Source organism: Liolophura sinensis, chromosome 13, assembly GCF_032854445.1.
Source record: "Liolophura sinensis isolate JHLJ2023 chromosome 13, CUHK_Ljap_v2, whole genome shotgun sequence".
Lineage (NCBI taxonomy): Eukaryota > Metazoa > Mollusca > Polyplacophora > Chitonida > Chitonidae > Liolophura > Liolophura sinensis.
In genome coordinates this window covers 13,552,716-13,568,224 of record NC_088307.1, presented here as the reverse complement: position 1 = coordinate 13,568,224, position 15,509 = coordinate 13,552,716, and the positions used below count along the sequence as shown (strand labels likewise).

Here is a 15,509-nt window from a genome sequence, read left to right as displayed (position 1 = left end):
TTGTTGTCTAGATTCTACCTTGTGTTTCATTGCAGAATGTAGAATTTTTGCACATAAATGTAACAAGAGCAAGAAATTATGCGTGTAAAACTGTCTTTCATCTACATTTGTGATATTGACAGTGTTATGAAATATATGTGTAAAGGGCATGTAAATTTTTTGTTAGAATATTTCAGTTAGGGCAGCTTAACATGCTGTAAGAAGGACAATTGTGCTACATACACCCTTTCGGTTTGAAGACAACAGAGGAGTATTTTATGACAGTCAGCAGTGTGGCTGTCTAGTGAAAGGGCAGGGCATCTCAACCCCACCACTGCCTTTGAGTGAGGCTTATCTGGGTCACAGAACTAGGTCATTTTGTGTGCTGCTGGTAAGAGTTAGATCATACATGTACAGTGGTAAGAAGTCAGCTAGAGGCTTCAGAGTTAACAGGATTTGCACTCTGTGGGGTGTCAGCAATCAATCAGTTTCATGCCCCCCCCCCCCCCCCCCCATCCTCCAAATCTACAACCACTACCGTTTGTCCTCATGTCCCTTAGTCAGGTTACCAGCAGACTAAACGGATGTTATTCAGAGCGATCGTTAGATAATGATTACCCCGTATTAGGAAGTGAGGGGGTGTGACCATGAGGGGCAGCGGAAAATGGGAAGGTGGCAAAGGGAAAAACGTCAGCGCTCAGGCTGTAATGCCAACATGTGGTAATCCTTTGATGCTGGTATGTCACAGGGCAGGCAATGTGTTAGTCAGAGTCGAGCCGGACAGAAATACTGTTACCGCTATTTGGGGTGTGTTTGTATACCAGGATTCAAAATTCAAGTCGTGAAGACACGAGTTTGAGAGTTAGCCGTGGGCCCTGTATGTACCTGTATGTGATTGACAAAGTTAACTAGTGTGTAGGTCCCCCGTAGGGAACCACTGGTTAGCTATCAAAATGAAATTCATTAAGCCTGTTAAAAAGGAGAGGAAAAATCGTAAAGGTCGGAGATGTGGACTTTTCAGGTAGGTGTCTGATGTAATTTGAAAATTGAATCCGTTGTTAGGTAGTGTATTGTTGAAAATGATTTCAGTTGGTATGATAAATGTAGTATTCTGTCTGAATCTTAAGCAGGTTTTGGAATTAAACAATTTGCTTAGCTTGTAGAATAATGGAAACGGTTATTATGGCTCAAGGGGAGATTATGAAACTGTTTTCAATGTACTTTCACAGATAATGGTTTCATTATGGTGCTGAAGTTTCGGTTTTGAATCAGAAACCTATATATAGCACCAGGCTATATGTGTGTGAGAAAGGCTATATTGATGAGTAGGAGAGCCTCAAAATTCCACAGGCCTATAAAATAGGAAACCTTTCCACCATGAAGCAATTTTTGCCTAATATAGCTGCATAGTCTGTTGCTCATTCCTGCTTTTGGTTTCACGATTTGTGGGAATATTGAAAACATGGTGCTCCAGTATTGCTACAGAACAGTGGTCAGCCCAGCATGAACCTGAGTTGTCATTGCAGGGGGAAATGGTAGCACCGTTAGCAGAGTATGGGAAAACCGGTAATTTTGAATGAAACTGCTAAAAGGGCGTTAATGCTGATGCAATGATATTTATATTTTAAATTTTTGTGGCCAAGTTGTAAACTTTTTTGACTAGCACTATTAGTAAGTTTAGACTACATTAACTGTGTATGACAATTGTCAGAAGTGTGTAATTAAAACTACTGGTACATTTAAACAGGCCTTAGGGTGATGGTGGAGAATAGTGCTTTAGCTGCCCATATATCATAACATAGTGCCATGGTTTCTAACTCAGGCTGACATGTATTTTTAACACATAATCTGGTGTGGTTGGTGGGGCAGCGTGTGTTAACAAGTTACACACTGATTTGTGAATGACAAGTGTTTGGATAACCGTAAATAAGCTAGTGAAGGTTACAAGGGAGTAAGGTAAAACTGTCCCATATTCACCCATGCCCCACCCACTGCTCCACCCTCAGGGGGTGAATGCAATCAGTGTCTATAATCAGTTCTGCTTAATATTTGCACATGACCATATGTTAGTAGTTAGCAGTAATATTTCTATCTTAATTAGGTTTTATAGAATTTTATTAGCTGTTTAGCTCACATAGACATGTAATAAAAAAAAATAACACTTGAAAGATACCACAAATGTTTCAAAACTGCAGAAAAGTATAGTACACTTAGACAAGTATTAGTATAATAGTCCTTAGGGGTGGGCATAGTTTGGATGAGGCACCCAGCTGGTACCCCCTTGGGGCAGCCAACCCAAGTTGTCTGTGTTGTCCAAATACCCCAGCCAGCCTAATCCCAGCCTGTGACAGTGTCTTGCATTGACCCATGGCACATGTCAGTATTATGTTTCTATCAACACAGACTGGACTCTGATGGTACTGCTCCACCAATGCAGACATACATTTGGCCCAGTTTAGCTGACCTGACATGTATAATCTATCAGGTTTAGCTTAGCCAGTTTTTGGCTTTAGCCTGACAGTTCGCCTCATATTTACCAGCCATGCAGATGTGATGCTCATTTGAGTTTTTAAAATCATCTGACAGTTAAAACTGATGCGCCTGTGCAAATATTGCCTGTCTTATCGATGAACACTGAATTAAGTAGATACAGGTAAATATTATTCTTACCAGAGAAATTATTTGTTTGTGAGTTAAATGATGGCAGTGATAACAAAATTATTGCCATTCATCGATGTGACTTTCCTACAAGTTATCACAGTTTATTAATGATGGGAATCTTGAATGAAATGAAATGAATGAATGGTTTTCTATAAATTTGGTCTAGGGTCATGGTGATGGTGATTTGTGGTGATGGTGCTGGGATTTGTGGTGTTGGTGCTGGGATTTGTGGTGGTGGTGCTGGGATTTGTGGCTTTTGAACGGTGTAGGACTCAGTGCCATAAAACTTTCTCAACTTGAAAGTTTCAGAATTGTTGGGTGTTGGTGCTTTATTTCGTGTTGTCAGAGAAAACCTTTATTCGACTTCTGCGTCATGAAATCATGATACTGTGGAAGAATGAAAAGGGCGTGGCTGCTTAAGATTTCTTGTGCTTAAGTTCAGCCTATGCTTTCATTATGTTTTGGTGACTGGATGAAATGGTTTGGTATATACATGTCATTTTATTGTGTGTGGGGTAAGTTTTATTTAAAATGAAGGTGATGGTTAAATGTTTGTAAATATTTATTTGTCGTTTTCCTGTTCTGTAGAATGAATTTTTTGTGGATATTAATGACTAACCAGTAAAACAGTCATTACTAATCTAATTTGCTTTTAACAAATAAGCTTGTTGGTTTAACTGGTTTGCACAGCAATCAGATTCATTTAACTTTTCATTGGTTTTTTTGATTAATTTGAATTGGGTTTCTTTTTTGAAAAGTTTTAAATGTGTGGTTTAATATTTGGTTTGAAGTTTGGGTTTGTTTTCATACCTTGTTTTGTGGGTTTTCTTTAATTCCATAATTCAGATCTCACTTGCAATTTAACTTTTAATTTCATTTGCATGAATTTGGGTGTTTGATTTATAGAATAACTATAATTTCTATTCTTTCTTTTGACCGTTTTATTAATATTTGTTTTGAATAGTGGCGCCAAGATTATGAGTTCTTTGAAACGCAGCATGAGCTTAGGGCGTCTAACTCGAAAACGAAATAGACACAAAGCAACTGATAAAAATGGAGAGCATACTTTGTAAGTACTTGTGTGTTTATGTAGTATTTTGTATAGTGTCCAGAGGTATAATTGTTACCAAGACATTATGACACCCATAAATTCAAGGTAACACCCTGCAAGAATTGTTACAATCATAAATTCAAGAAAATACCCTGCAAGAATTATTACAATGTTACACGATTGCGTATTGCTTCAAAGTGAATTAGAAACATATTAGCTCAAGATATTACATGTACAGCTGAATCATATCATTGCTTTGTCTGTGAACTGGAAGCTTTGACAAAGTCATTTTGAACGTGAGCTTGGCTAAAATAATGGTGTCATCATATAACAGAGTGGTACCAATGCAGGAAATGGTTTCTGTGCTGACTGGTGTTGTCAGCCAGTTGAAGGGAGATAATTCTGTAGGGATAACTCTTTCAAGATTGAAGGCATGTTGGGATATAAATATAATTTGTGACTGAACCAAACACACGATTCTTAAAATATTATTGAGGTACTTACATGTTGACAGCGGGTAAATTTTAAAGTTTCCTTAAAACATGAATAAATGAATAGCAGTTTGTTTTGGGAATCATTTCATATTTAACAACACAACCACTGTAATAAACTTCGGTGAAAAAACAAAATTTTTAAAAATGTCATAACTGAAATTGAAAAGCTTAAAGGTAAAACAATTGTCCAGTATGGTATAGTCAATAAGTATCTAAGTTAACTATCACCTTGAGGGGTTGGTTGAGTTTGATGGATGAAGTAGATTTATTACAATAAACACAATGTGTACCTGTCAGTGTATACTTGATTATCTAGGATGACACCTATTCCAAATAAGCTTGATTGTCTGTTTTTTTTTTTTGACACCTACTTAACATATCTGCACCTGGTGATAAATCTACCTGTGCATTTTGACACCTGTCTGATTTTCTCATCAAATATTCATGAGGCATGCTCACCTGCACTCTGATTTATACATCGATCACCTAGTGACGCACGACCCCAAATCCAACCTGGTCTCTGGGCAACACATATTACTGATTATGTCTGTAAATCTGATTTGCATGTTTGAGATTTCGACCACATAAAGCATGCTTCCAATCAGCTTCCAACTTCCAACCTACTTTGAAGAATAGTTTTGTACAAATTTCATTATTATTCATTTCTTTGATCTGATTAGTTTCTGTTCTGTTATTAATTGTCTTGCAGATGCCTGTAGTTTCATGTCCAGTTTTCTAATTATAATTTTGTTGTCTTCATGTATATGTATACAAGCATGCATGATAATTTGTTGGTTTATTTTCTCATTTGCATTTAAGAGTATGATCTACAGGTGTTATTATTGATCTTCTCATAGCTAGCATATACATGTTGTTGTTGATGTTTTACATCAGGGATATCACCATATTTTCATTTGTTTCATTCACATCATTATATTAACTTAATGTTAGCACTACCCTAATACTTCAGCCTTTTTTAGTTTTGAACAAAACAAATGATTTCCTTGCCATCAGATAATGTCCTCACAAGGATACTTTCCTCATTGCTATGTTTAGTTTTAATTATAGCAGAATTTCTTTCTTAACCGTTTCATCTTCTGTCCAAGTTCCAATTGTTTTCTTGGTTAAAATCCGGCGTTTGTTGTTTCCTATTGGAAAAGGTTGAAGTATTACAGTGTGTTGATCAATTTATATTTCATCTATCGTTTATAGTCATGTTTTCATCGTCATATTCTCATCTTTCATTGGTTGCTGCCCGTTTTCTCATTCCCACAGCCCATGTCAGTGTGTTGTTCAAACCCCGGAGGCACTCCACACCTGGTATGAACTCTGCCCTCTAGGGCACTACGATAAAATTTCTCCAAAATTTCCCTTGTGTAGATATGTGGTTTTTCTGGAGCTTGTTCTTTTTACCCCTTGTAGACTCATCAATGCTGCATCCTTCAGTATTACACCCTGCATTATTACACCCTGCATTATTACATCCTGTATGATCCCTGCCATCCTTTGTTGCTGGAAAATTATGCTATTAGTTATTTGGCCAAATTAATGCCCTCTGACCATGAGCCCTCTTTAATCATTCAGAGTATCCTGCTGTCCTTGTTTTATCCTGCAACCATGTGTTGGCCACCTTATCAGCTTTTCTATGTTATCCGTATCCCATATAAACTCATATCTTATGTTATCTTACTATTGGATCGTCATGTCTTTGTCAGATATGATTTTGCATAATTTGTCCAAGCGGCTTAATTTTCCCTTTGCTTTCAGTTCCATACGTAAGCCAGCTGGTCCCTATCCCATTTGTCTGCCTGCTAATGTTATCCTACAAGTCAAACTACGTGCATCCTGCTTTCCTTGCCATATCCCTTTTGTTTGATACATTGTACCTACCTTTATATTAATCTTGGTTAGCCCTTTATCTGCTTTATCTCTTTATCCCTCTTGAAATGTGTTTTCCTGCTTGAATTTTGTTATTTTGTCCTGCTTGAATCCTTTATGATATCCCTTATCCTGCTGTCTCCCAATTAGATCCTTCATAGGTTATTTGTATCCTTGCATCCTTCAGTTATTTGCTTTGTGTCCCTTATCCCTCTAGGGGATATATTATTACTCTTTTATCCTGCTGACCTGTTATACTGATAATAATGAGCATCCTTACATCCCTCTCCCTTATATATATTTTTTGGGTCATTTATCTTCCATTTTGTTTTAATCATGCTGCCTTGTTTCTCTCTCAAAACGTGTATCAACGTGGCGTGACCATGGTTGTCTTGCCCTACCCTAGTGATACATTCTTGCGCATGTATAGACCAATCTGACTGGCCATTTTTTGTTCTTTTTGACTGATGACTTTACTTGTATTACTGTTAATAATATATTAACTGTATCTATCTATCTGTCTATCTATTTATATATATATATATATATATATATATATATATATATATATATAACATGTAGGTGCTTCCTGATTGGTCACTTCCACCTGTGGTCACTCTAAGAGGTCACTTTCTGCCGGTACATGTATTGATCGTTGTGCATTACATTTTTTTCTACGTTTACATTTACATGACTCAGTCAAATTAATGAAGCGTATAATTTATGCACAAAGTCATGCATTATTGAATACTGTTGTAAGCTTTTTATGAACATATGTTTTGTGGGTTTGTGTAGTGGGTCTTTGAGCGTACAAACATCCTGTATTTAATCCTGACATTATAATGATGAATTGACTTGTCATAATCATCATGTCTGATTTTTTTTTTTTGCCAGAGTGAAACATACACAGCAACAGTTCCTTGTTATCTGTTTGCGATTAAGAATGATATCGAAAATGTAATCGTCAGACTAGAAATACAAACACCAAGGTTTTGGGCTGGAATAAGTGGTCTTCAGCTTTAAAGGCAGTTTAAAGAGTGACAGAGTTAGAAAAGACAGGTTGTTTTTACAGTGTTGATCTTTAGAGCAAGAGCCCAAATATGAAAATTTAGAAAGGACTCCTGTCATCATATGACTGAAAAATTGTCAAGTATGACGTTAAACCCTGAGCACTCACTCAGTCAAAAATTTAGATTACATGTAGATATAAAACTTACTGAAAATTTCTATGATACTTTTGTTTCTATTTGTTACAATTTGTGTTCCTGCTGGTACTTTCATGGTTTCACTGTTGTGTGGGAGAAATGTCCTTCAAGAAGGCAGATAAAGGAATAATAGGATAAATGAATATGAATAATAGGATGAATGAATGATACATAACTGGTATTGTACGTTATACGTTGTCTTGTAACACAAAATGCAACGCCAGCAAATGTTTAAAATAGCTTGCCCCTTGCATGAATCATCGGGTTATTGTTTGGATATCTGGGCCACATAAACACGCTACATTACCAGTACACATACACATGATGTATACTCCCTTCAATATCTGCCCCATCTCTGTCCTAGTGATGACAATGTATTAGGAATTTACACACACGTAAGGTGATTTAAGAGATTGTATGCTCTACAAGTCTCCAGTGACTGTGGCTGCACTGTGTGAGTAACAGAGGAGCCAGGGCTTTGTTTTGACGGACCATGTAACCAGCCAGCACACCCGCCTGCCAGCTAGCCAGCCCATGCGTGTGTGTGTTTTACCCATTCACCAGATGGTCCCTTAAAACAGATCCCAATCAAATATGCATAGCCAATCAAAATGGGGTCCCATAGCTCAGACGAATCACATGTAGGCCTAAGGCTTAACATGATGAGCTATGACAGTTCAAACATTCAGCCTACTACTGACAGGGATTATTTATACATGTGTGTATATATTTACATGGTGCCTGAAAAGATGGGTTTGTTTTTATGACTGATGGTGAGGCAAATGTGACTGTGGGTTACTACCTCTACCTGGCCTCACCCTTAGATCTGATCCTGATATTGTTTGGTATGGACGTACCTTGTATGAGTACTGCTCGCACCTAGCACAGGATACAGTCAAGTTTACAACACACTTACACCCTCGATATGGTCACAACCTGGACAGACCTGATGCCCAAACATCATGGGGTAGGTAGTTTTGATAGGGATTGGCGTTGTTGTTGTAGCAATGGCTCTATTGTTTTTTTATTAGGTATAACAATTCAAACTTTTATTTACTTATATCATTACTGGTATAGATATCATTAGAAAATAAACCCATGGTCTCAGATTTTTGTAGGACAGATCTCATTAGACAAGATGGGGCATGGATACTGGATTTTGTTCGGACTTTATGATTGACTTGAGTGATTGTTTTGAATGAATTGTCCTTTAGTTTTGGTTTTTCATAACATTTTTCGCATATTCATTAATTTAGATGTCTAACTGTAGGCATGTTGCGAAGAAATTAACAGGGAAGAGATTGATAAAGGAAATGAGAGAAAAATTGTAAAATGGCTAAGTCTATGCATGGATGTAATGTTCAGGATTTATTTGAAAGCCTGACGCTATCAGCCTAAGGCACAAATTTTGACTCATTTGAGACCACAGCCTATTTACGTTGAATACAATATTGTCAGCAGTCATATATGCTGGTGTCAGGTTTCAGCGAGAGCATGATGCGTGGATTAGCTGTGGTTACAGTGTCTGAAGGCTAAATGCTGATTAAGTTTAACTTCAGGAGATTAAGGGTTACTATTAATGTTAAATTTCGAAATGTTAATCTTAATGTGAAGGAATTTAGTGTGGGTTTCAGGCCAGTTTGGGAGATAAAGTTTGAACACACGATATTCTCTTGACCCAATCCCTTTTAAGTTTCCCAAAATCTCAGGTGTTAAAGGTATTAAAATAACTGTGACAATGCTTTAAGCGTTAGGATTTTCAGGGGTTAAGTACTGTCCTTAAACATTTGTGTTGTGGTTTTTGTGAAACGAATTATATTACTGAAAAGTTGGAGAGTTAAACCTGTCATACATGCCTGCTCTTCACATATCTCTGGTTAAAATCTTCCATAATCCTCTTGACGGAAAGTTAATCAAGGAAATGCTGAAGTTAAAACTACTGTGAATCTTCAACCTTTTCAACCACTAAAGCACATTTTGCAGTGAAATACACTAATCTTGAAAATGACACCTACGTATAAATGATTTGCTTGTGTCACTAAAGATGCAAGCTTCTTAAAATTGTGCAAATTATTTCTCTACGCCCTTTAGCTTACTCAGAATGTTTCAGATTGATGGTCATAAAGGCGGTTGAAAAGGTTGAAGAATTGGGGTAGTCAGCATTTCGTATCCCATGTTGGTAGGTTGTGTTCACTATGAGCATGACAGTGAACCTAGCAAGTGTCAGAATTGCCAAGATAACACACGAACTTTGTTCAGTGAGTTTGTGGGTTAAATTTGAAAGTGACACAAAGTTTTCTCATACTTGAGCAACAAGCCAAATTCAGGTAGATTCAGGGAGCATTTTGTTATTAATGTCTCGTTCTGAAACATCAAAGAGACAAAGTTAATGACATATTGTATTAGCAAGGTGTTAGCAATGCTATCTGAGGAATCCTGCTCATCTGACATAAAAATGTCATGAACTTCTTACTATGTCATGACATTCCTTCTAAGAATAACACATTTGTTATAACTGCCACACATTTAGGCCTTAGTGTTGCATAATGAATCCTAATTGAGTGTCAGTAACACATGTACATACTGATGACGCAAACCTTGTTACATGCCGGAGCATAGGTAATATATGTACAACAGGTGTTTCTGTATTTAGCTACGATAGCATATACCAGATCTTACCACATCAGCGTCAGGATGCAGCTGTTTGGTGCTTGTAATGATGGATGCAGCCCACAAGCCACGGAGCACATGCCAGTGTTTTTACAGTAGCCTTTAATGGTACAGTCATTCATCATTTTAGCTAAGTTACGTTATCATCGTTAGCCTAGGCTTAATTTTCGTTATTCATTGAACACGTTTGCCACTCCAGAAATATATCCTTTGCTTTTTTTCAAATAATATTATTGAGTACAGATTTACAGCACTTTGACAAAATTGGCCTGCATTTAATTTACATGACGTCCTTTTTTTACTGACGCAGTTTTTTTTTGACGCAATCTTACTGCGTACAGATTGGCATAACTATTTCAGCATTGACAAAAGTGGATTAGGTTTAATTTCCATAATTCAGCTAGTGTTTGCCACACCAGAAATATGACTTTCTCCCCAAAGCTATGTATTCCATATGATATTACAACATTCCCTAAGCGTGCCGTGACAAAACAGGCTCACGTTTTGTTTCCATACCCCTAATCAAGGCTCCAGGCATGTTTGACTCTGTAATGTTAGGTTTTGGGTAATATTTCCGTAATGTGCATAAAACATAAGCCCGCTATTCTCTCTAGTCAGTCCTCCAGGGAAACAAATTCTTCATAATGATATATCATTCGAGTAGGATAGTATGCGCCAAGGTTCAAACAAATGATATCACTAGGTATGATCGAGCTCTGCATGCAGCACCACGTTAAATATTTATTCGTGTAATTTTCAGAATAGCTTCCTGTGTTTGTTGAGGATAATAATCATTCGTACATGGCGAATGTTGAACGTGCCAAAGGATCGGAGCAAAATAATAATTGTCAGCAGCAGTATATAGACTCCAGTATGAGAGAAACATAAAAATGCATTTTGCACACGAGTTGGTCTGTTCCACAAGTTCACAAACTATTTATTTCCTTGAGGTATTACACTTCTTAGATAGTGTATGAATAACTGGTGATTGAAATTCTGGAATAGAAGAAAGTAGGACTAAATCTTTTATCATACTTTTTCACCCTTAATATCTTCAGTACCCTACTTTCTCAACCTTTTCGCATATGAAAGAGCAACTTTCAGTTCAATTTTCACACATTTTTAATTTGATTTAGCAGACAAAACTACATAGATTGGGTCAGCCAATTTCATGGCTTCACAAAAAGTATAAACCTACAGAGAATGATGCGTTCAGAATATACTTGAATAGGCACCTTGCAAATATGCGAAAAGGTTGAAGAATTAAAATGTTCAGTTTGGATGCCAGTACTAATATAATGGATAGCTCATGCCCAAAGTCCATTACAGTGTAATTAACCTAAAATTGGGCCAGATTCTGAGAGTTTTATTGTAGTTTCAGACAGATGCTTTGCGTTGGAAGGTAGGACGATATCCTAGTGCGAAAAATATAACTTTCAGAACCGAAAGTAATATATTGTAACTTTCACTTTTATGTTTTGGGTGAAATTTTAAGTCATGGAATATACATTTTGGTTGAGGGCTGGGGTATGAGTGCCTGCTTTGATGCCTAGATTTTCTTGTACCCATTTTCATCCTTCCAAAGTGCTTTTATTGCGCAGGTTGGCAGCCTTTGCACACATTACGTGTCCAGGTTATCAGGGACATCACAGGAACCAGATGATGAAATGTGTGGCGTCATCATAAAATTGTTGAGTGATCAATTATTGTTACATGCGCTCAAGTGTGTCTAGAAATGTTTATTGTGTAATCAATAGCGCCTGCAATCCCCCCCGGCACAGCACTTGCACTTTATTTGCACCCATACAGTCAGGGTAATCCAGCCGCAGAATCACAGGGTTGTTTGTCATGCCGTCGTCTACCTCTGACACTTTCATGTGTCACGTCGACATCAAATTAATTTGATTTACATGTCGAAAAGTGGAAATATTTTTTTATTTCTTACTTTTTTTCTTGTGAAAGATCAGATCGTAGTTAATCTAGAACAAAACGGATTATTTCTTCAGATGTATTTAATTGTGGACTGGTAATTTTTTTTTTCTTTTCAATACCATGTCAAATTTGTAGAACCAAAAAAATAGTATATCTGCAAAAAGCTTATGGCCTTCATAATGTATTGGCACCATAAATTCTCAGTTCTTTTCTGAATGAATTTTATTCGTAGTCATTTATCATACTCAATTCTGTTACATTTCAGCAGCAGCTTTACTTTGTTTTATGTACAGTGATTGACAGTAACACTGTTTAAATGACTGATTATGGCTTAAAACTACTTGGGTAATGTTGCAGTGATATCCTGCCAAGAGCGCATGCAGCTTTATAGCCTGTAACATCAGCTGCTTGGTACCGCAACATTCCAATCCTGTTGTAAATTTGTGGAAGAAACCCAACTAGCACTGCAGTTATTAGGGTTATCTACTAAAAAAAAACAAGGAAATCTGTACAATCAGACAAGCAGTCCCTGTGTTCTTTAATAAATTACTTGTAAGCCTAGTTGTAAACTTGAGTTTGTTTAGCTTTTCTCCCAAAACAGTGAACATTTGTCTTAATATGATGAGATTCATGTACTATTAGCAGGGAAAAATTAACACAGACTGTAGATTAATTACATGACATATCATGTTATAGCTAGTCTACAATCAATAGATTCTTTCATAATTGCCTTCTGTCCCCCCCCCCCCCCCCCCCCCAAAAAAAGAAAACTTTTGTTCTTGAACTTGATTTATTAAATATTGATATCCTTTGTGTAATGTTACACTGTAGTTTTATGTGTGATATCAGCGAAGAGAGAGAGAAAAAAAAAACAGACACAAATAGAAGGTATATTAATTATTCTTGTGAAGTTTGAAATTTGGACTTGTATTTGAAGCCGAACAGTTGAACTTTGTGGTTAATGGGAGTATAGCCGCGCCTGTTATTATGCACATGCACGATGATATCAGATGGCCGCTGGCTAGCGAGGGCCAATGGTGGCTTGTGTGAGGAGTCGTGAATCCCCGTTACTCATGCGTCTCACCTGAGTCACACAGGTTACCCTAGAGGGAGCCTTTGTTTGGCTCCATGACCGAAACCTCGCTATCACCTGCTAGGTTAAATTGACGAGGCCTTCGCCTACTTGTTCTAGCTACAACAGCATGGCTTTGTGCTTTGGGATATGACAGCGTAGATACAGAGTAATAAATTGGTTTTACCTGTTTACTGATGATTTAATTAACCGTTATCATCTTTTTTTTTTTTTTTTTTTTTTTTTTTTTTTTTTTTACTTCCCCTCAAGTTATCAGGAACTTGAACCTTGTAGTATTGATGAGGCCCTTAACCCTAAGTCCTGATAAATCTTACCTGTCGGCCAATAACCTTGGTAAAATTCATCAGTTTTATCAAATAATCTGAATATTTATGCGGATATTTTATCATTTGACGCATAACATTTCTCTACTCCTTTTGCCAATTTGATATATTTGCCTTATTCATGTTTTAGCACTGTAACTGATATTCAGTTGCAATCATTCTTTTATTATAATTCATTTTAATAACCTAAGAAGCTTGAACTCCAAATTTGATTTGGAGTTTTGAATTTAATCATTTGAATTCAGAACTCCAAATTTGATTTGGAGTTTTGAATTTAATATTTTGAATTCCAAAAATTGTGACATAAGTGCTTATTGTATAAACTCTTCTGGAGGTGATATTGGTGTTATCTTCAGTCATAACATAAACATCTTGGCACTGGTACTGCATTTGTTTCAGAAATCCAGTAAAATGCATCCAGTTTTTTTGTTTTATTTCGGGGACAGGGAGGAGTGGGGGGTGGGGTGGGGGAGTGGTATTATGGATAATATGTTCACCTTCATTGGTATAGTGTAAGTGTTAAAGATGCATGGCAGTAGTAAATAATTGTTAAGTGTTGCTGACAGAACAGCTGCCTGGTGTACCATCTCTAATGAGTGTGCTCCTCAACTGTCAGAGGGTTTGTGTACCTTTTATAACTATAGTGCACCCTGCCTGTCTGCTCTCAGAGAGATCCAAACCCTGTCTGCTGTACATGGTACACATGTCCAACTCATAACACTATTACTTGTAACTTGCCCAAAGCACACTGTAAAAACAAAAAAATGTCAAGAATAAGGTCAAAGGTGTGCGAGGAACCCCTTAGGGGTATCCTAACCAGAGCCATATTGTGTGATGTTTTGTGGGAAACAAGGATGGTTTTCCAAATATATCGCTAAGGATTCGCCTGAAAGGTTGTTAGCGTGATCAGATGTGACAGCAAAGACAAACCACATAACACATTACGTTTGACATCGAAAAAAAGGATAAAAAGTAGAATAACTTTTCGTTTGAGGGTCTGTGTGAACGTTTTGTGTATTTCCATTTCCTCTAATTAAGTTTGTGATAACAAAGTCCTGGTAAATCTCAGGTCAAACTTTGGAAGACAGAAAATCATTTTCATGTTTTCTTGTACACTTGATTGATACTGATTTACAGGTTTTGTTCATTGCTAATTAATTTGCAAATATAATCTTGAATTGCGTGAGATATGTTTTTTCTTTTGTCACGTGATCCTTTGGTTCTTTTGGAATATTTTTGGTAGTGATAAATATAATGTAAAATAAAAATAAAATAAATAAATATGATTGGAAAGGAAATTTTATTTTGAGGAGGAATTTAAGTCCTGGAGCTGCTAATTTATTGGGCGTAATATAAAACAGGACTGTTCTGGTGGTGTTTTATTGCTTACCATTAACGATTAACTATGTACTACAAGTATGCTCCCTATGTATGTCGTTAAGCATTTACAGCCAGGGGGTGTGTATGTGTGCCTAATTTATTAGTGAAGGGCTGGCATTAAACAAAGGAACATTTAGGCTCACACCTGACAAGAATTGAAATTCTTGTTTAATGTTGGCATAGGCCAGGTCGATAAGGGCTGCCAGGGTCTGGCTTATCTGGAGTGTGAGGTGTTCACTGGAGGGGGGTGGGGTGAAGTATGATGAGAAGGGGGGAGGGTAGTTGCAAGGAGGCTCAAGCTCTGTTTGATTAGGAGTCTTTGTGAGATTGTGGACAGTTAAGGACAGAACAAGCTATTGGGTTAAGAGGAGAAAGGCACGTGCCTAGACGTTACAATCTGGACATCTCTGGACTGGGCAAGTTGACTAAAGCTTGGCTTGCTTGCCTGTTGAACAGTGAGCTTAACAGATGGGTTAAGGCAACTTGTCATGAGTAGAAGTGGTTGGGATATCCCCACTGACAAAACAACTCTATACCCACCCCAGCTCTTAGTCAGCAAAAAAAATAGCCCCTGCATCCTTAGCTGTGAGCTTGCTAGACTCTAGATAGAAAAGCAGACGGAAAAGTTTAAGCTGTTTGCCTTTTGCTTCCTTGTACACCCTTGAAGAGTCGGAGAGAAGATTTCTTTGGACCTAAGAGTGAACTGTTTGAGTTTTGCATGGGGTTTTCTCTCTTGTCTTGGCTACAGATCTTAAGGATGGATGCTGTCCCCTAGAAGTGAGACAGCCAAAATTTTCACATGGCTCAGTGACTGACCAGTGGATATTGGTTTTGGCCAGTCCA

General features: G+C 37.3%; 1 protein-coding gene across 10 annotated transcripts in view; it reads left to right on the top strand.

Annotated features, from left to right (window-relative positions):
* The window catches only part of LOC135480082 (ras GTPase-activating protein nGAP-like), a 258,043-nt gene that overhangs the window by 221,652 nt on the left and 20,882 nt on the right, over positions 1 to 15,509 (top strand). For 4 of the 10 annotated variants that reach the window (XM_064759827.1, XM_064759834.1, XM_064759833.1 and 1 more), the window contains 2 exons: positions 3,605 to 3,709; positions 5,461 to 5,505. The exons of 2 other annotated variants lie outside the window; for them this stretch is intronic. In XM_064759827.1, coding sequence (XP_064615897.1) covers positions 3,605 to 3,709; positions 5,461 to 5,505 — 150 coding nt within the window. Of the gene's footprint in view, positions 1 to 707; positions 1,001 to 3,604; positions 3,710 to 5,460; positions 5,506 to 15,509 lie in introns of those variants that run through there. 4 more of the 10 variants (XM_064759835.1, XM_064759829.1, XM_064759828.1 and 1 more) reach the window with 4 other exon arrangements.